The 26,295-nt window shown below is 41.6% G+C and overlaps 1 protein-coding gene across 1 annotated transcript in view; it reads left to right on the top strand.

Annotated features, from left to right (window-relative positions):
* Positions 1 to 26,295, top strand: part of PTPRG (protein tyrosine phosphatase receptor type G) — a 628,432-nt gene that overhangs the window by 576,781 nt on the left and 25,356 nt on the right. The window contains exon 15 of the mRNA XM_032781834.2: positions 17,213 to 17,304. Coding sequence (XP_032637725.1) covers positions 17,213 to 17,304 — 92 coding nt within the window. The remainder of the gene's footprint in view (positions 1 to 17,212; positions 17,305 to 26,295) is intronic.

The following is a 26,295-nucleotide window of genomic DNA, read 5'->3' as shown; positions in this document are numbered from 1 at the left end:
GGATCAGACAAATGGTCCATCTAGCTCAGTATCCTGTCTTCTGACAGTGGCCAGTGCCAGATGCTTCAGAGGGAATGACCCCTACAGGTCAATTTGTCAAGTGATCCATTCCCAGTCATCCAGTCCCAGCGTCTGGCAGTCAGAGGTTTAGGGACACCCAGAGCAAGGGGTTGTATCCCTGACCATCTTGGCTAATAGCCATTGATAGACCTATCCACCAGGAACTCATCTAATTCTTTTTTAAACCCCATTATAGTTTTGGCCTTCACAACATCCCCTGGCAATGAGTTTCACGGGTTGACGGTACCTAATGTGAAGAACTTCTTCCTTATGTTTGTTTTAAATTCGCTGTCTATTAATTTCTTTGGCTGACCCCTGGTTTTTGTGTTACGTGACGGAGTAAATAACATTTCCTTATTCAGTTTCTCTACCCCATTCATGATTTTATAGAGCTCTATCATATCCCACCCCCTTAGTTGTCGCTTTTCTAAGCTGAACAGTCCCAGTTTTTTTAATCTGTCCTCATGCTGACGCTGTTCCGTGTTCCTAATAATTTTTTGCTGCCCTTCCCTATACCTTTTCCAATTCTAAGTACCTGAGAGAGTGGAATTTTCTCTAATATTTTATTGGGCTAATATTTAATAACTGTGGTCGAGGAAACATTTGAAGATAAGACCTTGTTGAAATTCTCCCTTGTTCTTTAGGGATCCCTTGGCTAAAGAACCAGAATCCTGACAAGCTCCAAACACAGAGACATTTGCATACTGGCCCAGAGACACTACAGATTCTGAATCCCCAGTTGAAGAGAAAGAGACACGTTCCTCTCATTCAGTACTTGTTCTCTGCTAGGAAAAGCCCTGGGATTGTTCACTTCTGCTGGCTAGTCCTGTTCTGGAGTGTTTCTAACCTGTCTCCTCTTTCACTGGCTTTGCTCAGCAGAGTCCCTGAGACTGGCTGGGCAGCCAAGCTGATGTGGAGGAGATGGAAATCCGGGACGGCACAAGGGGAAAGTTGAATAAGGCTGTGAGGGGATATGTGGCAAAGGGGAAGCTGGGTACAGGGAGGAGAGGGGGAGCTAGGGGCAGGCAAGAGGACAAGAGGGGCTTGGCACTGCTTTCTTGGCTCCTTGGTGCACCAGGCAGCATCACTGTGGGATGGGAGTATTGGTGGGTGTGAAAGCCATAGAGTGTGAGCTGGGATATGGAGGGCCACTGGGGCTTTGCAGGAGCATCAGGTGGTCAGAATAATTTTGAGGTGATGGTCGGGCTGAGCAGGGAGGAGTCGGAATCTGGGATGATTGAGAGTTGGGTGCAGGGTGCTGAGGAAAAGGAGGCCCAGCATATCTGTCTCAATGAACTGGAAGGGCCCCTGAAACGTCACTGAGTCCAGCCCCCTGCTTTCACTAGCAGGACCAAGTACTGATTTTGCCCCAGATCCCCACGTGGCCCCCTCAAGGATTGAGCTTGCAGCCCTGGGGTTAGCAGGCCAGTGCTCAAACCACTGAGCTATCCCTCACCCCCCACACCCCTTGTGTAGTTAGATATTGCTCAGACTTGAACAGTGGGGTCTTGGCTTATAACTAGGGCTTCTCGGCATGCTGGTGATACAAATAATAATACTAATTAATGCCGCCATCTCCGTATATGGACTATGCTTGGGACCAGCTTCATCATCACTGAGGGGCATGGAAGGCTGACATCCTGATGCACCAAAAACCAACCCCTTCCTTCGCCAGCTGGGATGGCCCTTTTAAAAAAAAATGCAGTTCTGGAAAGATACTTGAGCTCCGTTAAAGCCTCAAAGAGGCGAGATGCCTCAGCACTTGATTTGTGGTGGATTTTAATCCCGATGTCCATCCCAATCTGCCAATACTTTTCTTCATCAAATACATTCATATAAAGAGAGCTTGCTACTTTGGTGAGGAATGGTATCTCCGCCGATGTGCGGGGGAGATCTCAGTGAATATGTTCAACCCACAGGTGTACTAGGTATAATTATATTAATAACTTGCGCTTTATATAGTGGTTTCCACCTGAAGATCTTAAAGCACTCTGTGCACGTGAATTAATTAATCCTCGCAACACCTCGGTGAAGAAGAGGGCAGTACGCCTATTTTACAGATGGGTAAACTGAGGCACATAGTGGTTACGGGCCAGATTTTAAGAGATACTTAGGCAAATGAAGATGCAGACAGGTGCCTAAATAATTGAAAATCTGGCCACAAGTGATCTGTCTAATGCAGGGGTTCTCAAACTGTGCCTACACCCCAAACACCACTTTGCATTCAGCATTTCTAGTGGTGTTAAATATAAAAAAATGTTTTTAATTTATAAGGGGGAGGTCACACTCAGAGGCTAGCTATGTGAAAGGGGTCACCAGTACAAATTTTTGAGAAGTACTGGGCTAATGTGACATAGCAAGTCAACGGCTGAGCTGGGACTGGAGTTCAGGAATGCTAAACCCTGTGCACTAACCACTAGACTCTGTTTCCTCCAGCTGGAAAATAGATATGTAGCATGAAAATGGCTTCTTTAGTCCATTTGGATGGTCCAGACCTCGTCTAAACACTTCCACAGGAATAGAAAAGACCTGCTCTCGGCTCCCCCAATCTACCTGCTAACAGGGGCCATTTCTCTTCTGATGTCACGTAGAGCTCCCATAAAGCCATCCCACTGAAATGGTTTAAAAAGGTTGAACAGCAAAATCCTCCTTTGATTCACCCGTAATTCTGATGAAAAGATGTTGCTTTTGAACTTTTTCTGCTAGAAACTGCCAGAGAGCGTGAGAAAATCTTACTTGCCATATTGATCCTGGAAGTAAAATATAAGTGTTTTCTAAAACAAAAGCGAGTTCTTCAAAGTAATCTTATTAGCTTTTGATACCCAAGGCAATACCTTTTAAAGATATTTAACTATATCCATGGAGCTCTGCATCTCTTTCTTAGATTTAGTGGACCAAATTCCACTCTCAATTGCACATACAGTGCTCAGCTGAAGGCAATTTAGCTCAATGTGTTTGAAAATGTGTAACAGCTTTGCCAAGACTGACTGTTTCCTCTGTTCTCAGAACTCTAAAATCATTGGCAACCTCTTAATATACCTTCAGTAGCTTCTACCATAAAAATTGAGCTTTGCAGGTCCACAAGTAGAAAAATCATCTAACAGAGGAGTGAGTTTACCCATTTTCTGCCTCACTTCCCGCTGCCGAAATTTACTTAATTATTGAGCATCAAGCCACCTAACCCATAGGCATGCTTTCTTATCTATGCAAATTTTGCCCTGAGACATAAAGCCCTTTTCATAATTCATAATTATCTGTACTGCTTGATCTAGAGAAACATAGGACAAAGGAGCGATCATTAACTGACTCACCCTCTGGCTATTACAAGTGATGTATGAATCTAAACTCAGCATGAGTCTGATTTAGGATCATGCCCCCAGGAGTGTAATGTACCTATAATTGAATGGCAGATTTCTTAAACACACCTGCCACCCTGCTAATTTTTTTTTTCCAACTTCTCTGTCATCCTTTCCTCAATCAGTGAATTTTGGATCATGTCATCTTTCCATGGCTCTCTTTGTTATAAACATCTAGTCATGGCAAGACCTCATGGTAAATGTTTCCTGTTTCCATTCCTTTTCCCATTTTCCACATGGATCGGCATCTGCTGCAAGTTGCTGATGGCATTTCTGTGCTTATCCTCTCTTAGTATGGGCCCAACAACTGACAGAAACAGCTAATCCTCTATAGACAAGTTTTGCCTAGAATTCGTAGTCATGACTGCAAACCATGCAAAACCTGCTCTGGAATAACACTTCTGTAGTCAAAAGGCAGGCTCCCAGCCAGTTCCCATTTTACTCTTGTCACAAGATCTGAGCCAGTAAACAAAGCAAAGATGTCATTGGTGTAACAGGGGAGCTACGTGGAAGGCACTTCTTCCATTTCTACCACATACTTTTCCTCTTTGATCAACTATTTTGTAGCTTTTTCTCCCCCTGTGTAGTGCGCTGTTCCTCTGGGGCTTCTATTGACTTCAGTAATCTCCTGATGAGGCTCCAGGAGTTTAAGAATTCCTATCCTGGAAATGGGAATTTTGTCATTGGCCTCAGTGGCACCTAGGATCAAGCCTTTAGTTTCTAAGATCAGTACAGAAACACCTGAAGGATTAGTAGAATGCATGCTTGGCTCTATAGCCAAATTTAAGAGACTATAACTGCCCTGACCAATTTTACCATAGTCCAAATTACCATAACGACTGGCTCACTGAGGCTTTTAGTTAATCTGAATGTATTAAGCCAGATGTTCTTCAAAGTTTCTGGTCTGAGTAGAAATGTCTCAGTTGTGATGCCAGTCACTGCATCCCAAGTTGAATTTATGTGGTAGGGTTTAAGAAATTCAGTGTAAGAAATCCATTAGTGGTAACATCCATGTTCTCAGGCCTCAGACTATATTGATATTAGATGTTTTCTGGTTAATTCTTTGCTTTTGATTGCATCAGATGATATGGATTATAGAGTTCCTGAATAACATAATCGATTTACAAGTCATTAGTAGATATAGTTGTGATGTAAATGTGCTGCTTCTTCAAGTAATTATCAGTGTGAACCCCACCAGAGGTACACGAGACCAGAGTAGCAGGGTCTGTCAGGGCTGCGCATGTGCCCTGTTCCTCCTCATTTCTCCCTGTGTGAGGGCAGAGCAGTAATCTTCCCACCCATGACAGTGAGATGGAATCTGGCGAGTGTCCAACCTGCTCATTGTGAGCTTCAGCTAAACGTTCTGAATTTCTTCATAACTCCTTTGATGACCTTCATCTGCAGTTGCTGTGACCATGTCAACCCATTTTGACTGATGGCTAGAACTCTCACCCCATACAAACTCTCTCTGTACCGAGGCTCCCTAACATGGTGGCTTCAGACCCTGCCCATCCTCTGATGACTGATCCTCTTAAAAGATAGACATAGCGGGTGCCTCTTCTGTTGAGGGGAGCTGCACATTCCTAGCACATGCTTGGAGAGCCTTTGCTGTGTAAGTCACAAGATGTAAGGCTTAAATTACATCTTCTTGAACAACCTTTGAAGGTGCCATCAGCCTGTGAGGAGACAAGGTCCAAGATCCTGTCAGTGGACAAGCCAATGTCATCCAGCAAACTCTGGCACCAACAGAGATTGTGCTGAGCATAGAATCAGAGACATAATAAAGGAAAGTCATCAGGTGGCCAAGAGAGCACTGCAGTGGATGCCTCTGACACCAGGGCAAGAGCTGTGGCCACCACATTGACAATCCACAGAACATTATGGCGCCAAACATTGGGTACAGGCCACAATTGAGGATCTATTGGTCTAGGGCATGGAGCTCTTCAGCAAGTAGACAGAGAGTGCTCAGCACATGTTTAAAGATTCTAAAGCCACCTGACCACAAACCGTCCTGGCCCTAGCCCCAGTCAAAGCTGTGGATTCCGTCCTCCCAATACAAGCATCCTGACTACTAGACCAAGAAAAGACTGAGGTATGGCAGAAGATGCCAGCCAACTCCTACTTCACAGCGCACCCTGCTCCCACAGTCCGCCAGCAAATTTGACGATATGATTGTGAGACGCATCAGATCCAGTCAAGTTTGCACTACATTCAAAAGCCACCTTGCCTCCTTCCACCTGCAAACACAAGGATGTGATTTCAGGTCATCCTGGTGCTGAAAACCTTCAGACTAGCCTGCACAGGGTTCCTAACTGTTCTGCGGAACTCCATGGTGCAAATCCAGATAGACAACACATCAGTGATGCATTATATAACAAACTGAGAGGCACTTGCTTATCACCTCCTTCCCAGGAGGCCATCCAGTTCTAGAAGTGGTGACATCAATGTGGGATAACCCTACTGGCTCTGCATCTCATAGTGACCTTGCAGAGTTCTTAAGCAGGCACATAGTGACCAACCACAAGCGGTCACTGAAGGAGCATATCATAGACTTCCTATTCCATCTGTGGGAACTCCACGATAGACCTTTTTCATCCAAAGGACGATACCAAATGCATGAATTTTTGTTCCAGAGGAGGTGTGAGTCTGGGCTTGTTGCTGGATGCCTTTCTTCCCTGGTGGTCTCAAAGACTCCTGTATGCCTTCCCACCAATTTCTTTGAATCCCAGGATTGTGTCCAAGATCAGGAGGGCTTAGAGTATAGTCATCCTGATAGCCTCTTAGTGGCTGAGATATTTTTTGGCTGTCATACATGCTACAGATGTCCATGAGACCTATAGGTGTGCCCGGACACACTATCTCAGAATCAAGGTTAGATCTTGCACCCAGGCCTGCAGTTGTACATGCTGGTTTGGATGTTGGCTGATTGAGCAGCACTGAAAAAGACTGCTCCTTTCATGCCCAAAACATTCTCATATCAAGCAGGAATCCGTTCACCAGGAACATTTTCTCCTCACAATGGAAATTATTTTCCATATGGGCAGTCCAAAAAAATTTGTACACCATGGAGGCACCGATTCCAAAGATGATCTAGGAACAGGCGGCACTGTCATTCAAAAGTCAACTAAGCGGCAATATTGATGTGTCATGTTCTGGCGCAGTTGGATTTGATCTTTTCACATTCAACAGTACCTAAATTCCTTATAGGCCTCTTTCATACTTAACTTACAGTTATAGAACCAGTTCCCTCATGGGACCTCAATGCTGTCTTCCTGAAACTCTTGGAGTTTCCCTTTGAGGTACTATCCAAACGCTCCATGTACCATCTTCCTATTCAGTGCTGTTTCTGGTGGCCATCACCTGGCTCACAGAGTCAGTGAAGTCTCTGTGTCTCCTTAAATGCTCTTATGGCTGAACCTCCTTTTGCAGTCTTTCATGGGGACACGGTGCTGCTCAGACCACACCCCAAGTTCAACCCTGAAGTGGTCTTGGACTTTCACCTAAAATAATCAGTTACCTTGGCAGTCTTCTTTTCAAGGCAACACTCGACACTGAGAGAAAAGAAACTCACCACCCAGGACATATCCTGAGCTCTACACTATTACCAGAGTAGGACCAAGCCATTTTGCTTTCTCTTTGGACATTTCTGACTCATCCAAAGGTTATGCCATCTTGTCACAGAACTTGCACGTGCATCACATACTGCACATTTCCACCTGCTATCCTCTCTGGTGGGTGAGCTTTTTCCTGTGAACATCAAGGCATACTCCACCAGAGCATGGGCTGCCTCTATCACCAGCTTCAGAAGCGTGCCTATCTTTGAGTTGTGTCAAGCTGCAATGTGGAGTAACACACTAACTTTTGTGAAACATTATGCTTGTGTTGTGGCTGCCTGACCAAGGCACCAAGTTCACAAGAGCAGTACTGCAATCACTGTTCAGCTGAAACTCCTTGCTCTCATCATCCAGGGAGGACACTGCTTGCCAGTCACCCACAGTGGGACTCACGTTGGCACATGCTTGCAGAAGAAAGCACGGTTACTTATCTTCAGTAACTGGTTCTTGGAGGTGTGGTAGTCAGTGTCGATCCTAAGACCTAAGTTCACGCTAAGCTGTGCGGCTGCGCAGCAGCCTATTAAGCCCAGCGCAGACACTCAGGGTTGCGGCAGAGTGATATGTCCCTCCCTCTGCCTCAAACCAGCCCCAGCCTGGACCGGCTGCAGCCGGGGGACAGGCACTTCTCCACCCTGCCCAGGTGCTGCTGGGGGGAGTCTTCTCTTCCTGCTGTAGCCCCAGAGCAACCTACACCCCAAACTCTCATCCATAGCACCACCCCTGAACCCCTCATCCCCGGCCCCACCCCAGAGCCCGCACCGCCAGCCGGAATCCTGACCCCCTAAACACCAACCCTCTGCCCAGCCCTGAGCCCCCTCCCACACTGTAAACCCCTCGGCCCACCCGCCACATGAATTTTGTTATGTGCACCAGTATGGAGGTGGTATGTCACACATCACATAACAAAATTCATTCCACGCATGGGTGGGAAAAAATTAGACAGAACACTGCCTGCGACCTACCCTACAAGCAGAAAAGTACAACACTGAAACTTGCAAAAAATATCTTCTTTCTTGATTTCTGTCCCTGGAAAATATTTCAGGTAGAAATGAAAATGCAAATTTATTCTAGTAACAAACAAAGTTCTGCATTTAAAAATACTTTGGTAGTACGTTCTGACACCATGACTCATGTAGAGTAATACCTTGCTAAACAAATAGTCCAGCTGAAATCAATAGGATCACTCTTGAAGTAAAGTGCCATCTGGGCCTTAATGTTTTAATATTACTTCCTCCTTATACATGCTGTTGCCATGAAAGAAAACTACTTCACCTTTCTGTAATGTGTCTAAAAAGGATAGTCAGCTTGTGGCATAATCCTGGATTCCCTGCATATCCAAACTCCCACGGCAAGCAATGGGAATTCTGGTTGTGCAAGAAATATACTATCAAGTCCTTGGAGAGCATGTATAACATTTATATTATGTTCAAATGAGAATAATACATGTAAAACACAACTAGTAATAAACCCAAATGCTTTAAACAAATCCAACAATGACTGTAGGCTGGGAAGAAAAATTCGGTACTTGCTTTCAAATGTTAAGTCCCCAATACAGCACACACTTATGCATATGCTTAATTTTAAATGCATGAGTAGTCCAATTCCAGTGTTTGTACAGTGCCTAGCACTATGGGGTCATAATCATAGATGCTACAGTAATACACACAATAAATAATAATGAGATCTGTCTCAGGCTTATAAAGTTAATACAATAATGTTTAATGTGTATACTAATAGAAAGCTTGCATGATTTCATTCTGTTGAGCTGAAGTTAGTACAATGGATTTGGTTGCTCCTTTCTGCTTCAAAGCGAAAAGATCATTTGGATTGCTGTTTCATTTATAATTAATGATGACCTAATCTAAGATTTTACATGCAGTTTTAAAATTCAGATTTCATTATGATGGGTATAATTTTTGTAATTAACATTGTCCTTCGTGTTAGTGATTGGCATGTGATTAATAGTGCTATATTAGATTAAATCTTTAAATAAGTGAGATTAATGTAACTGCAGAACTGCATGTCTTATTTGACATATTCTGCTTTTCTTTTTATGCTTTTATTATGCACTACTGCTGTATCAGAAATCTGCCCTGGTGTTCGTTTGATTTCGTTATAAAATGTAGATGATAATAGTTTCGCTGAAAGGTATTTTGTGCAATATTTCCAATATGCTGAAACATCAAGACCCTGAGTGTGAATATTTTCATATAAATCTTTTTTAATCTTTTTCATTTTGAAAGACATTGTTTAAAAACCAATAATAATTAGTTCATGGTTACAATTTGAATAACATAAAAGTTTAAAAAGGAATTGTGCCCCCTGATACGAGGCTCTCTACAATTATAATTTATCTTGATAATTCTAAGGTCACTGACTTCAGCAGGGAGACAACATTTAAAGGGTTTTCAGCATGTAGTTCAAACTCTAGGGATGACACCAGCTGCGTTGCCCTACTTTATTATTTATGCAGATATGATCTGTCTAGAAAATGTCCACTGACAGTTCAGAAATATTATAGCCACTTCTGTGACTTTATCTTACCCTAAACAAGTTGCCTAATCTTTCCGGCTCTTTTTGTATTGCAAGAAAATATGATCTATCAGACAAATGCAGAATTCCGAGGGATACACTAACATTTCTATTGCCTCCTTATTTTAAATGCTTTAACAAGTCGTCATTCTATCTCTCAACTAAATGTACTGCACCCACATATACATACACTGCAACTAGACTTAAACATAACACTAAAGGTTTAGAGAATATTCAGGGCCAGGTTGCACAAATACTCAAAACTCAGGCAGTGCTAGCACTAAGATTGCACAGGAAATGTCAGCTCCCCTGTGTGTATGCTTTACAATACAGTAATCAGTTACAGGACCAGTACTGTTTCGAATATATTTTTTCACAGTCTTAGATGCAAATTCTTCCATTCTTATAGTCATATTGTTAAAATGGTGAAAGATATCTTTGTAGACTTAGGCCTTTTTATATAAGCTCTTGTCTGTCTAAGGGGTGAAATCTTGACTTTATGGAAGTCAGTGGGGCCAGGATTTGACCCAAGATGTATATTTAACAATATATCAGCACCTACATACAGTTCTTTTCTATCTGCAGCATTTCCTATGTTAGATGCAGTTTCACACCGTGCAGCAAACTGTGAACCTATCTCAACAGCAAGCTACACAGATAATTCAGCTGTGGTGTGTACATATAAAAGCAAGTTTTCATTATTGCTCTGTGTCATGCACTTAATATATAATATATTATGTAAATGTAGTTTCCCCCCTTTCCTATAAATGACTTTTAGGAACTCAGTTTTCTGACATACACGGGGATAGAAGATGCTACACATATGTTAGATGCAAGGCTAGATACATCTTGCACTATCAGGAGTTCTTCTGCACATCTCTTTTTGAAATTAAACATTGTGAAGCCCGCAGAGCATTTAACTAAAACCCAAGACTTAGTAAAACTACTGCTGGAATGACACCCAATGTTAGTATCATGGCCCTTCCAAAAAAAAAAAAAAAACGGGAAAGAAGAAGAAACAAAAATAAAGTATATAAGGCCCTCTCAGAGGAGATAGCATTAGGGACCAACTTTGTGATCAAGCAACATAGTGTGGGTTAAATAACAACAGTAATTTTTTGGAAGGGGAGGCGCTAATTTATTCGATAAAGGTTTTTTAACTTGTTTTCTTCACAAACACACAACAATATACCAGTGTACAGAAGTTGCTGGTTGGAGAAAAGTCTACATAGAGAAAGCAGCAACCAGTGGAAAACATTTTATTTTTCAGGTTGTCCTGAGGTATTTTTCATTATTTAGGGAAAGCACAATGGAAAGTGAAACTATAAAAAGGAGGCACTTGAAAACGGGTGAGGCTGGGGTGGTCCCTCTCATGAACAGTTCCTGATTTGGGTGATAGACTTCTGGTTGAGACCATGAGAAGCACCAGAACTCCAACGAGAATCCAAACCAGAAATGAGGAGTGTCAGGCAGCACTTTGGTTTTGACCTTCTGGATTCACTCATGACCCAAAATGTCTATTCCAATCCAATACCATTACACCATCTGTTGAGGTCTCCGGTTACAAATGAATCAGAGATCTTATTCTGTGGAGGTGCCGCCTTGATACAATATCCCCTTTTTTTAATTGACCCTGATTACTTTAGAGTAAGTATCAGAGCAGGTTTATTAGGCAGGACATAGATTAAAGATTCCTTCCTAATCACATTGCTAATTATACTGCCTTTTAAATAGGAACCTGTACCAGCATTATAGTTTTAAAATATACTGGGCATATTGATTCCTGAAGGAATGTACTGGATGTTCATTGCCTCTTGCCCTTTCTTAGGTGAAAAATGAATGGGTTTTTTTGAAATACAGGTGAATATCATCCATACCCACAATTTTTGCAATGCCGACTCCTTTTGTGGAGAGAAGTGAGTTGCATTATGCCCCTCTCAAATTCATTCTGCATCATAATGTCCATGCATATGGTAGCTCCCTACAGAGCCTCTCAACATCACTCCATAGTTGATCACTGGTCACTACAGAGCAACAGGAGTCACTCCTGCAGCAATCCCAGATCCTGCTGGCCAGGGAGGGATGAACCAGTTCGCTTCCGATTTGAATATCCCACACACTAACATCTGGCACTTCCATCAGAGTACTGGAGCAGTCTCTGATTATAAATCCTTCTAAGCCAGAGATCTTTACCCAGGCTTACCTAATTTGTACACTACTATGGAAAGCAAGGTGTTTCCCAGTGAAAATGAACGTGGTGAGAGATTGTGCTCAGATTTTATACTGGTGTAAAACCAGGCTAGTTCTGTTCACACTGGTGTAACAGATGGCTGAGTCTGTGCCATGAAGAACTGTTATCTTTGCACTTGTAATTAGTTATGAAGACACATTTTTAATACATTTCCTCCCTTTGAATAAGCTGTAGGTCTGGTAGAAAGTATACAGTATATTGACATTAACAAATGTCAGTGTGGTTTTAGGCTGGGAAAAAGTAAACAGTGCAAAAGGGAATATGCATAGAACATTAGGGCTCCTAATTAGCTATTATAGGATTCCATTAATCTCTTCCATTGACTAGAAGAATTATGGTCTCTGAGGCCCATTTGTCTTAAGATGGAAGAGAAGCGTAACCATAGCCTTGTGGCTGAAGATACCAGCAAGAAAAAGTACTTTCCATGTATCCAGTTACATTAGTATGTTTTGTTAGAAAAGGTTTAAGGAAAGATTCTTCAGATTAGACAGTCACCATCAGAGCAAATGCCTTCAGACAACAGTGTGCCATATTAGTACATTATGTGTTCTAGCATAGATCTCCCAAGCTACATGTGGCCAAAAACACACCCTCCCCAGCTAGGTTAAATATTGCTCTTAACTAGGAGGTTTTGGGGGCATTACAGATGGGCAAAATATGGCCCCAAAGTGCATTAATTTGTGTCAGCTCCATTTAAGAAGAGAGCTGGAAATCAGAAGGATATCTTCTAGCACACCACATCAAATTTAGATTGTGTACTTGAAGGCCTTGCCAAACGACTCCATGTTAGTTTAAATATCTTTAGTATCACTGCTTTCTTGTGTACATCAGGGAGCATGAAGGTGTATTTATGGACTGGGAAGAAGGATTCTGGATTCAGTTTGTCTGTTTTGTCTATTTAGATATGAATTCCTCAAGGCAGGGACTCTTGCAGGTGCAGAGAAAGGCTACTAGGGTGATCAGAAGAATGGAGAACCTGCCTTATGAGAGAAGACTTAAGAAGCTTGGCTTGTTTAGCCTAACAAAACAAAGGCTGAGGGGGAGATCTGATTTCTGTCTATAAATACATCAGAGGGCTAAACGCTGGAGAAGGAGAGGAGTTATTTAAGTTAAGTGCCAATGTTGACACAAGAACAAATGGATACAAACTGGACATCAACAAGTTTAGACTTGAAATTAGATGAAGGTTTCTAACCATCAGAGCAGTGAAGTTCTGGAATAGACTTCCAAGGGGAATAGTGGGGGCAAAAACCATAGTTTGTTTCAAGAGAGAGCTCAGTAAGTTCATGGATGGGATAGTATGACAAGGGTTCCTGCAATGGTAGTATCTCCAACAGCCAGGGAGGGCTCTGAGTTACTACAGAGAATTCTTTCCCACGTGTCTGACTGGTGAGTCTCGCCCACATGCTCAGGGTCTAACTGATCATTATATTTGAGGTCGGGAAGGATTTTCCCCCACGACAGGTTGGCAGAGACCTGGGGGGGGGGCGGTGTTTCACCTTCCTCTGCAGCATGGGGCAGGGGTCACTTGCTGGTTTGAGTAAATGGTAGATTCTCTGTAACTTGACAACTTCAAATCGAGATTTGAGGACTTCTGTAACTCAGCGAGAGGTTATGGGTCTGTTCTGTGGGTAGATGGGGTTCTTGACGTGCAACGTGCAGAAGGTCAGACTGACGGTCTGAGTCTGAGTCTCTGGGTCTTTAAGTCTGAGTCTCTTACTATGCGTCTGTACAGTGCCTACTACAGAGGTGTTAAATACCTAGCCCGTGCCAGATCCAGCCCACTCAATGTATTTATGACCCTGCCACCGCATGGCATATTCAGATTCTGTAGAATCTAACCTTTTATTTTACTTTATTAAGTTTCTAAACTTCATGGCGGAGAAGTTAGGCTTTCAAATGCTAAGCACGTGTAATTGTTACAATGCTATTTTCTTGGTCTGCAGGCAGACGGAAACAGAAGCTCTGGAAGTGTGAACTCCCCCTCCCCCATTATTCTCATTGTGATGTTCATCTGCGTCACGTCAGCATTATTAACTATTTCATTGCTGATCGTTTTATCAAATGGGATGGGAAACTGGGTTGGGGTGAAGCCCATGGAGGGACTTGGGAGTTGCTATAGTAGAGAACATACAGAGGGAAGAGAGGAGGAGAGAGACGAAGAGAGAGAAGGGGGAAAGAGGCAGAGAAAGCTGCATGGAGAAGGAAGAAAAAGAAAGAGCAGAATTAGCTGTGGTTATACAGGTGAGGATACTTTGTCACTGAGCAATAATAATAGCTAAAAGTTTAGTTAATACATAAGGACTATATTCTGTCCTTGATCTTTGGTACCAAATGCTCATTGAAGTTAGTGGGAATTCAGAAGATTGAAGGGAGTTTGTCATCTAAATGTATGCCGCGGCCACGGCCATCTTTAAAAATGGAGTTTTGCTCTCTGCAAAATTTAATTTGACACCCTGATCTAATGCAATGGGCCCTGATCTCAGCTCGATCTCTAGGCTCTACTGCAGAACAAATAAATAATAATAATAATGAATAATAATAATATTTTGTTTGATTTTTGTATTATGTGAAATTCTTAATACAGCAATGGTTATTTTCTAGGAAGCTTGGGACATACTATACTTTGTGGGAGAGGGAAGATTCTTTTACATACTGTTGGCACTGCTGTCCCTGTTATCTATGAATTCATGAATGTTTTGGCTGTAAAAACATAAATGTATCTTAATGAAACACTATTATATTCTAATATTATAACATACCATTGGTGGTATTTAAATATTGTAAATTGCTAGTGATATTCTAAGGCCATTTGCTAAAATGATCATACTCTTATCAAATGTTCTGAGTGTTCAAAATTACCATGATGAGGTGATCAGATTATAAATACATATTAAACAATTGCCCCTGTAAATAAAATAGAAGAAAGAGAATATTTTCCCCTCAGGCTGATTCAAGTTCGAAAATGTCAGTAGATTCAAAAAGCTCCCCCAAAGCCTTACTTGAGAAAATGAAAGTAGAGGAGTAATGACACGGTCATTAGTAACTGCCATGAACCAGAGCAAAATCAGATTTTTAGGGTTGGATCTATAAAATTCTTGCCACAGTAGAACCTCATTTACACATACTGTGTATTTGTACCCTTTGCTAAAAAAAGCATATGTAATAGCTTACTGATTTATTAATTTCCCAAAGATCTTTCACTCTGAATACAGTAAATGTTACGTCTCTTTGTTTATCTTTAAATTTTGCTGAATATCTGTAGCAATATTTGGATTTTTTCCATCATAACATAGATATTTTTGAAAAGCAGGAGAATGCAGAAAATACTGCAGCTGTAGCACAAAACCGTGTGGGAGGAAAAATACATCACAGGTATTTGAAATAAACATAAGCCACATGTAACCTTCAGAAGGATATTAAATAAAATACGTAAATGTCTAAATAGTGCCGTGAATGATGCAATCAGACAGTAGTAACATCAGGCAATAAGTTATTGCACATGCTGAAAAAAATCACACTTGTGTTGTAGTGCATGACATTTTCAAAATGCCATGTGAGCATTAACTAATTACATGCGGAACGCACAGGGGTTTTACCAATTGAAGTGGTGAATGTCGCAACATTGAGACCCCAAAAATAAGAGGGCTTCTCTAGATGAACAGAGCAGCTGGGGTGTAAATCTATAGTGCACTGACATGTTACACAATGTTTGTCCATGTGGACCTTGCTACCACACACACAAAGTTCCAGAGTGTGCTTTGATTAAGGCTCCATCTACACTACAGCACTTACAATGTCACAGCTGCATCAGCGTAGCTTGTACTTGTGGTGGAGACAGGAGAGAGCTCTTCCATTAATAACTCCTGCCTCCGTGAGCGGCGGTAGCTGTGTTGGCAGGAGCTGTCTACACCAGCATTTAGGTAAGGGTAACTTTCATCACTCAGGGGTGTGGATTATTCACACCCATGAGCGACATAAATTATACCAAAATAAACTGTAGTGTTGACAAAGTCTTACTCCACTCTGAAATAGGATTAGGTCAATGGACATTAGAGAGCTTTTAGCTCTAGGTAGCAAGTTCCACACAGATACTTAGACCTTATCTACGCTACAGGTTACTTGGGTATAATTTACGTCGCTCAGGGATGTGAATAATCCACACCAATGGGTGATGTAAGTTACACCGAACTAAGCGCCGCTGTAGATAGTGCCATGTCGGTGGGAGAGATTCTCCTGCCAGCGTAGCTACCGCCTCTTGCAGAGACAGGAGTCATTGAGCCAATGGGAGAGCTCTTTCCCGGCAGCAAAGAGTATCTCCGTCAGAAGCACTACAGTGGCACAGCTGCGTCAATGCACCTGAGCTGCTGTAAGTGCTGTAGTGTAGATGTAGCCTCAGCGTGCTGCAGATTTACACCCCGTTTGCCGCGCAGTAATTGTTCCTCTAGACAAGCCCTGCTGAGGTGGGTATCCCCTACATCCCAGTTTTACCAGGACTGTTCTGGTTTTTCTTGATGTCTTGATTTCTGAGGAACTTCTTCCAAAACACTGGAAATGTCCTTAGGTTTTTATTGCATCCATCAAAACATTGGGGTTCTTCATCATTCAAAGTGTTCATGATTTATTGCCGTACTGAATAGAAATGGCTCTGTGGTTAGCAGTCCAGCGGAGTGATTATGCCATGTTAGGAACAGTGTTTGGAGTGAAGAGAAAACTCAAATGACACTACTCAAGCTGTTCTTTTGCTTCAAGTGAATGTTAATGATGCTCATATAGTATTTCATTACAGATTCATTGGGATACTACTGTACTGTAGATTAAAAAGGAGAAATTCCTCCACTCCAGGAAATATACCTGTGCCACTGCTGAGTCACAAGCTGTCAGCAGTGATACAAGGCCCATTTTTTAAAGTATACTTTATCTTTTGTGTGGCTATTCTGTGACTCTTAAAGAATTTGTTGCCACAAAAGTGCTCCAGGTTTTGATTGTCACCTTATTGGAGAACTCACAGCTACTTTCATTTTTAAAATACTCCCAGTTAAAATACTCCCAAAAAGTATAATTGACAAAATGGTACTGTAACTTTGTGCTAAGGGATAGCTTTGCAAAAATGCATTACAAGCCCAAAACCACTACTCATATTTGTAATATCTAGGATTAAGTTATCTTGTGTGAGCAGTCGCACCCAGATATCGGTAACTGATATGCTAAGATTTCTTGTAAGTATATACAGTACAAACCATGCCACTAGAGAACTCCAAGAAGGCACAAGTAAAATATTCTATGACCTGATGTTGAAGATGGAGTTATGGATCTCACAGTCTCAGATACGAAACGTATCAGCGTATTTATGGAAAAAACATGACCTAGCAACTCTGAATATCTTTCTCTTTCTACAGATGACATGGAAGCCATTCCTGTCAAACAGTTCATTAAACATATCAGTGAGCTCTATTCTAATAACCAACATGGCTTCTCAGAAGACTTTGAGGTAAGTTTCATTAACCTTTAATGAAATAGCCTTTTCCTAGCCAAACTAAACGTTCTGTGGACTCACAGTAAGGGACAAGCTGTAGTTTATTCCAGTCACAATGGGCCAGGGTTTGCTACCATTGCTCACACTAAATAATACCTTACATCTTGAGTAGCTCAGGAGGAGTAAGATATGACTCAGCCCTGGTCTGCACTGGGGGGAGGTGGATCGATCTAAGTTACGCAACTTCAGGTACGTGAATAAATCAACTTACTGTGGTGTCTTCGCCGCAGCGAGTTGACTGCTGCCACTTCGCCGTCGACTCCACCTGCGCCTCTCACGGCAGTGGAGTACAGGAGTCGATGGGAGAGTGCTCAGGGATCGATTTATCGCATCTAGACTAGACGCGACAAATCGATCCCCGCTGGATCGATCACTGCCTGCCAATCCAGCGGGTAATGAAGACATACCCTCAGTGTGAGCTAGGGAGGTAGAATCTCCCCCTTAGTAAGCAAAGTTAAACATGGGCACAGAAATTGCTGCTCTTACCTGTTTATGTTGGGCCAGATCCCAAAGTCCTTATTCAGTTTTATACTCACTCCTTACTCAGAAAAAGTCCCACTAAAGTCATCGGGCTTTTTGTCAGAGTGAAAACTGAGTAAGGGCTTCCAGTTTGGCCCGCAGTATTTATATTATGCGAATATTTTAAAATATCTAGGCCAGATTCTGATCGGAGTTACACCAGTGTAAATCTGGAACACCTCCGTCAAAGTGTAACTGAGACTGGAGTACAGCCTTGTATCTCTCTAAACCCAGGTACGTGACGCTTCTATATTCTACACCTAGTAACAAACAGGTTTTGGAACTTAGCGATCAATAAGGGATTGAACCTGCAGTTGTTACACATAAGTAGCCTCAGTGATGCCCATGGAACTACTCACAGGAGTAAGCCCCAGTCAGTGTGAGTAAGGGTTGTACTCTCAGGCACTGCTGAGTGAGCACAGTCATTCTGTAGCTAGCATTAACAGGAGTTCCTTTCAGTCTGCTCACAACTGAGGTTGGGAATATTGGCACATAAGAGGTATTTTCAGCTGAGAAATCTGGTAAATGGTATGCAGCTGTGGCATTGCCTCCACTGAGGGCACAATGAGACCACAATAGGTGATATTCTTCAAGATATGCCTATTTTAAAATGTTATGGAGGGATCATAAAGGCAGCTGTATTTACAAACACGACCACAGAACAAAATTGGTGGTGTAATATCTAAAGCCTTGTTGCTGAATGCAATAAAGACAAGACTATATGCAGGAATTGTCTTTTATGGGATCATTTACAACATTTACTGCCTCTGTTTGGTTGCAGTCTGTGTGAGCGGCTGCATTGTCTGATACCCACAAACTATTGTGTAAGTCATAGATATTTTGTATTCATGAGAACGGCAAATGGGTGAGGTGTTAAAGTGATTTAGTTCAATTGGCTGCTGGCTGGATGACTGAACAGGAATATTGAGGCATTTAACAATGTTGATGGTATTCAGGACAAACATTTATCCTCCAGAGAGTAGAATTTGATCAAAATGATCAAATGCGACTCAGTCTTCTCAATTATTTATGAATTGAGCCCCCAGTGCTATTCATCACAGCTGGTTTTGACACCATTTAATTATTCAAAATAATCAGCTACACATCTATAAACTTGATCTGACTTAATATAGGCTTTGCTTCAGCTGTCACAAAATCATTGCTATTAACAAACGTTGGATATCTTCCACCTGTGTTTTCAGCAGAGGAAAACACTGCTGTAATAGCCTTTTCTTCCCTTCATACTGGAAGCCCCCTCTGTGACTGCTACTCCATGATAGCTCGTCAGCAGAGAGAGCCAGTTAGTTCTCTTCTTGGGAGTTCACTATCTCCTATGAAGGGAAATAATTTTCTTTGTGGAGTACCTACTCCTTAGGCCAAATCCTGGTGTATATGTGGAGTAATTCCTTTAAAGTCAGTATAATTACTCTAAACTTATACTGATGTAAGAGAAAACAGAATTTGGCCCATGTTTCCTTAAGAAGTAAAAATGGAATCTCTTCTCCTGAAAGAGAGGTAGAATGATCATCTTGAAAAGATAATGGATTGATACAGTTGTGAGGAAACACCGCTTCCTTTTGTTGCATAAGGTCTCCTGCTTACTCATGGGGGGACCTGATTCTCCTCTCACATCAGTTTCACCGCAGAGACATCAGTGGAATTGCTCCTGATTTACACTTGTGAGATAGGATAATGAGGCCTGGGTGGATCGATAAGAACATGGGGTAATATTTTCAGAAGCATCTACGGTACTTAGAAGTCTTAAGTCCCATTTTAAAAAGTGGTTTTCTGTCTTAGGAGCCTACATCTCATTGACAGTCAGTGGGATTCAGCCTCCTTAGTGCCTAAGTCATGTCTGAAAATGGGACTCATTTCTTAAGTCACTTAGGCATTTTTGAAAACTTTTCTTTCTGTCTGTAAAATGAAATTGGAAAAAGAGAAAACAGGAACCTGGATGCTGAAAGAATTGTACCCAGCACAGGAGAAAAAGTAAGTTTTCCAAAGAGAGACAGCCCTCTTAGTGGACAGGGATGTTTGAGTGTGAGACGAGGTCCCAAAGTAGCTTCAAAAGTTCTGCAACAGGAAGTTTTCGCCTTTGTGTCTTTGTGAAATAAACCAAAGAGGGAAATGAGCATGATGGGAACAAGTGAGGTCCGCCCTGTGTAGAAGGCACAAGTCGTGTTATGTTTGATTAATCTTTTTGGTATAAATCCTCTCCTGTGTTTTTGGGAGCTTGCCTTGAGTTCTATTAGCAGCAAAGAATCCTGTGGCACCTTATAGACTAACAGACGTTTTGGAGCATGAGCTTTCGTGGGTGAATACCCGCTTCGTCAGATGCATGTCACCCACGAAAGCTCATGCTCCAAAACGTCTGTTAGTCTATAAGGTGCCACCGGATTCTTTGCTGCTTTTGCAGATCCAGACTAACACGGCTACCCCTCTGATACTTAAGTTGTATTGGGAGCTTCATTATATGAGGAGCATTCCTTTGGAAGTAACATGTCCAAATACTCAAAATTGCCTCTCCCTTAAAATGAGCTGTAATTACAGTGAAATATTTTGTGAATATGCTAGGGGAGCATTTTATGTAAAAGAAGAAAAGGACTTTGAACTCACAAGCTTCCCCTGGAAGGTAGATCCAAAGAACATCCATATTCCCAACAGGGAATCATACTGCAAGTCGATGCTTTAGTGTCTAGTTAGCTAGTCTTTCTTATGTATAGAGAATGGCTAAGGTTTGCCTTGAGAACAATTAATTTATTGTTTTTGAAGTAACTAGAAATTAACGTAAGAACCTGATTGACCAACAAAACAGCCTTTTGAAATGATGCCCACAATGGATGGTTGTCCATCGTGCTTTCTGGTCTTGCTCCAACTCTGAAGAATATAAATGAATAACAATAAAATTCCTGTGAAATCCAATGGGTTGCAAAGCCCTTTTTGCATTGCTACTTAAGAAACAGCTCCAGCACCTTTTTCCTATGGCACAGGCATCCTAGGTTGCATCTGGTCCATTGTGTCTCTACTGCATCTTTGGGGTAGGATGTGTGTGTCCCATACCCCATGTGCATTGCAGCAATGCTCTGTGACATGCTGCCAGGGATTTTGGGGGTGGTTCTGCAAGTATGTAAATCAGCAGGCCATTCCAGCCCACTCGTGGGCCAGGGGGAGGCCTGAGAGAGCATTCCTCCACCTCTGCACAGTCAGACTCTCTGGAGTGTTGCTGGATTTGGCCCTGAGAGCTCCTGTATATACAAGGCAATAGCTCTCTGCCTCCTCCTGCAGTGAAGCTCTTTCTCCCACAAGGGATTCTCTCTTTCTATCCTCAGTTGGACTTATTACTAGAGTAAGACAGTGAGTTTTGTTAGCATAGCTGTGTCCTTTGGCTCTAAGAAAGGAATATTAGATCAGGAAATCTCCAAAGAGCCAGCTATGAATTTTTATAGCATAATACACTATTTGGATTTCATAGATCAGATAATTTTATTTGCCACCTCCAGTTCTTTAGTGGGTGGGTCAGCCCTGCTGCTGGAAAGATTAGATTGGGTAAATGTAAACTTCTCAGACCTGTCTTCTGCCTGTAGACGCATGAGGGTAGTGATTCACTGCCAATTTGGAGTTTGAGCAGGCTAGCTGAACTGAAGGCAGGCTGTCTACCTCCCTCATCACATAAATTGAAAATATCTTTATGCTCTAGTGACATCTTCTCAGAAAGCTTTGAAATATAAGAAAACAGCATAAATCCATATCTTTTGAGATGTGACACAGATCTGCTAACTTTGTCCTTGCAGCTGTTGCAGTTTGGGTGTCACTGAATATTTATTATAAGGTGATCCATAATGTTTCTGTTTCTGAAGAGCTCTGTTGAAGACTGAGAAATCACTGTGTTTCCAAACTTTTCCTGATGTCAGTGAGAGTTAGACACCTAATCGTGTTTGGGGATCTGGGCCTAAGGCCTAGTCTACACTAGAAGAGGTTTGCCAGTATAACTATGCTAGAATAATTGTATTGGCACACCCTCCTATCGTAGACACAGCCTCCACTGGCCGAAGACAGGTTTTTGCCAGTAGACTTGCATCAACGCTAGGGCTTTTGCCAGTATAAAAATGTCATTAAAGAAGAAAAATCACACTCCTAACTGATATTTCTATACCAGCAAAAGTTTTAAGTGTAGACCTGACCAAAAGCTGCTACAGTCAGAGATTAACATTTTAATATCCCAGTCTGTGCATTTCAATATTGTATTGATCTTCTGAGGGATAAACTGGAAAGGCCAAGGATGCGTGTACTGTGTTGCTATCTGATGGAGGAGCATCCATATTCCATCAGACTCGTCCTGAAATCCAATATTCTCATTACCTAGTTGAATGTTTAACCCCAGGAAGTAGTTTTTTTGTAAATACATAAACAAAATTCAAGGGAAATGGTACAGCAGGGTAGCCCAAATCCTGGACTTTCTGTTACTAATTGTGTATGTTATGGTAGCACCTGAAGGCCTTGATCCAGATGAGGGCCCCGTTGTGTTCGGTGCTGTACAAACAAGCAGGTTGACCTGCTCCCTTCTCCTAAGAGCTCACGCACCAATGAAAGAGAAGATGCAACAAGCAAGTGTAACAAAACAATGGAAGGGAAAAGGGAATGTGACGATGGTTGTCTCACTGCTTATTATCGCTTCTATATTACCGTGGGTAGTTTGTTTTGTCCCTGCTTCTGTATAGACTATCCCCAATCACCCCTCTGTCTAATGTTATTGAAGGATTTATACCTGTGCTAGATTCTTAGATTCTGTGCTATACCTATTGCTAGGTCCTTGCAAGCTACTGGGTGAGTATCCGTACATCCTCTTAGCCTTTGCTGTGATAAGGCAGGACCCGCTGCAAGAATTACAAAAAGTTGGTCCTATGATTTTGGGGCCATGATAAAAATGATCTTAGTGATGAATGAACTAGTTGCTTTCATCCTCAACATACCAAAATAATTTTCAAACATAACTAGTGATCTTTTTTTATATACGCCTGTAAATGAAGCTCCTTTATCTACTCATGTAGCCTCTCGATCATTGTTCATATGCCTATAAATCTCCTGATGTTAGGAAGGCAACTGACATAAAATAATCGGAGACATGTAATGCCCACAAAATTCGAGTCAAAAGACTGCGTTCACAATCACTCATTCCAATGGAACTTTTCATTAGTTCACGTTACCAGATATGCAGCAATTTGATTTTACGCTTAAATTTTGTGAAAATCCTTTGAAGTTTATAAAACTAATCTGTAACTTGTCTCAGAAGGGCAATGAAAATGAGTCATTAAACCTTGGTATATTAATTGCCAATTAGTATTTGCATAGACCATATAATTAAAGCTAAATTAGCCATTATAGCACTGAATATAACATTTCTTACAGTAACTAAAGGTTGATTGAACCCAAGTATTTTAGGTTTTTGAGTTATCAATAAGTTGAAAAGGACAAAACAAGAGCATTTTCCATTGATCTTCAAACACGAGTGTGTTCTGAGAAGTTAAACATAAAAGACACCAGTACACTAGCTAGCCTGAATTAAATTCAATGAAAAGAGACCAAGAAGAATTAAAAAAATAAATGCTCCAGACCCCATTACCCACAATATTCCAACAAGAATCCTTCAGTTAAAACCTAAGGTTCTTATTCCTTACAGTCAAGCTGATAATGGAGTTTACCTGAGTAAAAACTCGGAGTAAGGATGTCAGGATTTATTTGGCCCCAAATTAATGGTGTTTTGTATAGAGCAGCAGAATAATGTATGCATTAGAACCTGCAGAATGGAATATATAGAAGAGATGGTGACATTGTGGGAGGATAAGTAACTAAAGTTCTACTGTATCTACCTTCGTCTCCTGTCTTGTCGACTGCAACCTTTTGCCCCTGGCCTCTGCGACACCCACAACACCCCATGATAAATGTAGCCACTAAGATCATCTATGTTGCCTACCATTCTGAGAGTGTCATACTCCTCTTTGATTCTCCACTGGATTTTCCACAACATTTTAGGTTTCTTATTCTCTTCTTCAAGACCTTTCATCACTGTGCTTCTCCGTACATTTCTGATGCTCTCTCTTACCATGGTTCCCCTTCCACCGGCTCTGTCAGCCTTGATCTTCCCATCTCATCTGTGCATTTCTCAGACAACTGGTTTTGTACCATTTTCCACACTGCCTCCTCTGCAGGGAATGCCCTCCCTGAACTAATCATAAGGCAACTATCCTCCTTAAAACACTTCCTCAAGATCCATCTCTCCCATGAATCCTGTAGGAAGTTAGCCATTTAAGCAGGACGTTTAGAGAGAAATTATCATTATATTTTTAGAAAGAGTTGATTGTTTTATTCCTTTGCCACTTGTTTCCTGATCTTCAGCCACAAATGCCCACTCTGATACCATATTTATCAGTTTCTCTTTGCTGTCAGCCAAAAGGGCCAAACCATCAGTATACATTAGTTTTCTCTGTCTCCCCACAGGCTTGTTTCTCCTACTAATTAACTCTATAACTAGGGTGAAGAGAAGTGGACTCATCACCTCTGGGTTCAAAATGGTAGCTACCCCATTCATTTTCTTTTTCCTTCAGGCTAAAAAACTCAAAACTCTGAAATTCCATGTATTGTTATCAACTTAGCTATTGGCCCTCGATACAGCTCCTCTATCATCTCCACTTCTTAAAGTCCCCCTCCCATCCACCCATCTCAATATTCCAAACACCAGCTCCTGCAGAACCACCTCATATGCTTTCTCAAGATCAATAAAAGCTACATAGCAGTAATATTCTCCATTAATCATTCTTTCACACTTCTGTCTCATTGCAAATGTATACTACACTTTCACTTCCTAAGGCCATGTTGCTCCTCTCCTTTATTTTCCTCCACCTTGCACCTCAACCATGCCTCCAAAACTCTCTCAAGGACTTTGAGAAGCTGACTTCACAGGTGATGCTCCGATAAGTGTTTGGATCATTTGCATTACCCTTACCCTTCCAAAGAGGCACAATCAATCCCATTCTCCTGTCATCTGGTATCCTTGCATGATCCCATCAAACCCATAGTCATCTGTGAAGCCACTTTGCTCCAGTATGTCCAACTTTCTTGATCATATCAAGAGTTATCTCATCTTGACCAGTCTTCATCTTCTTCGTTGCTGCTTTTACCTCCTCTACAGAGATCGATACATTTTGAGGTTTCTCTGTAATTGTTGGTGGTGCTTGCATTTTAAACTCCCTCTTCTCATTCAACAGCCTTTGACAATATTTTTCCATACTTTAACCACCTCTTTAGGGTTAATCACCACACAGTTCCTATCCTTCACACAAAGATTTCTTCAGATCTTGTATTTCATTGTTCCTCTCTTTTAACGACCCCAAAACCAATTTTCTGCTATCATCTTCCTCCAGCTTTCTGTATAATTCCTCCTAAGCATCCATTCTTGACTTGGCAACTGCCTTCTTAACCTCTTTTTTTTTGCCTGTTTATATGCATTTTTTATTCTCATTATCATGACCTGCTGCTTCAAACTATTTGAATAATTCCTTATTCTGTCTTCTATATGTGACTTCCACGACTATCTTGTTCTCTGGAAGTGCCTCATTCAAGTTCCTCCATTCTTTCTCCACTGACTTCACTGTTGTTGGCAAAGCATGAAAGCCTTCCTTTACTTAACTCTTCCTTTCTCCCCCTCTCCCTCTTATAAAATCACCAATGCAATTTCTTCCTCAATTTCATCTTCTTTCCTGTTATCTCAAGTTGCTGTCAGATTTTAGCTATTAATACCTTACCTTGTTATGGCACATATTCACTCAATATAACCTTTATATCTTTCACCTTTTTCATGTGACTCTCTTATCAAAATATTGTTTACTTGGGTTTTTGCTTTTTCTGCTGTAGAATGTCACCATAGGGGATTCTTTTATTTTCAAACCATATATTCACCACTGAAAATCTGTAGAACAAACACCACCCAACCCACTTCTCTCCTTCTGCATTTCTTTTACCAAAGCCAAATTTACCCCCCACTCCTTTCATGGGGCTTCCTTCAGCAAAATAGCAAGTTCCTATCACCCTCAACCACTAACAAGATGATACTGTCACTCATAACCACAAACTCTGCCAGCTCATTGCTAATGCTCTTTTCCTCTTCCATTAGTCTACCTCGTTGCATAGTGTATGCTGACATCACACATAACCCTACTCTCTCTCATCAGCCATAGTGCTGTCAATCGGTCTCCAATTCTTTCTGCCCTCATGACACCCTGAGCAATCTCTGGGCGCACAACAGTAGCGACCCCATTCATTTTCTTTTTCCTCCAGGCCAAAAAATGTTAAATCCAACTTCCAAGATTTTATTTTTGCATCCACGCTACCTAATTTCCTGCAGACATAGCATATGGATTTTTCTTCTAGTCA

Source organism: Chelonoidis abingdonii, chromosome 17 (genome assembly GCF_003597395.2).
Source record: "Chelonoidis abingdonii isolate Lonesome George chromosome 17, CheloAbing_2.0, whole genome shotgun sequence".
Classification (NCBI taxonomy): Eukaryota; Metazoa; Chordata; order Testudines; family Testudinidae; genus Chelonoidis; species Chelonoidis abingdonii.
This window is presented reverse-complemented; position numbering and strand designations above follow the sequence as displayed.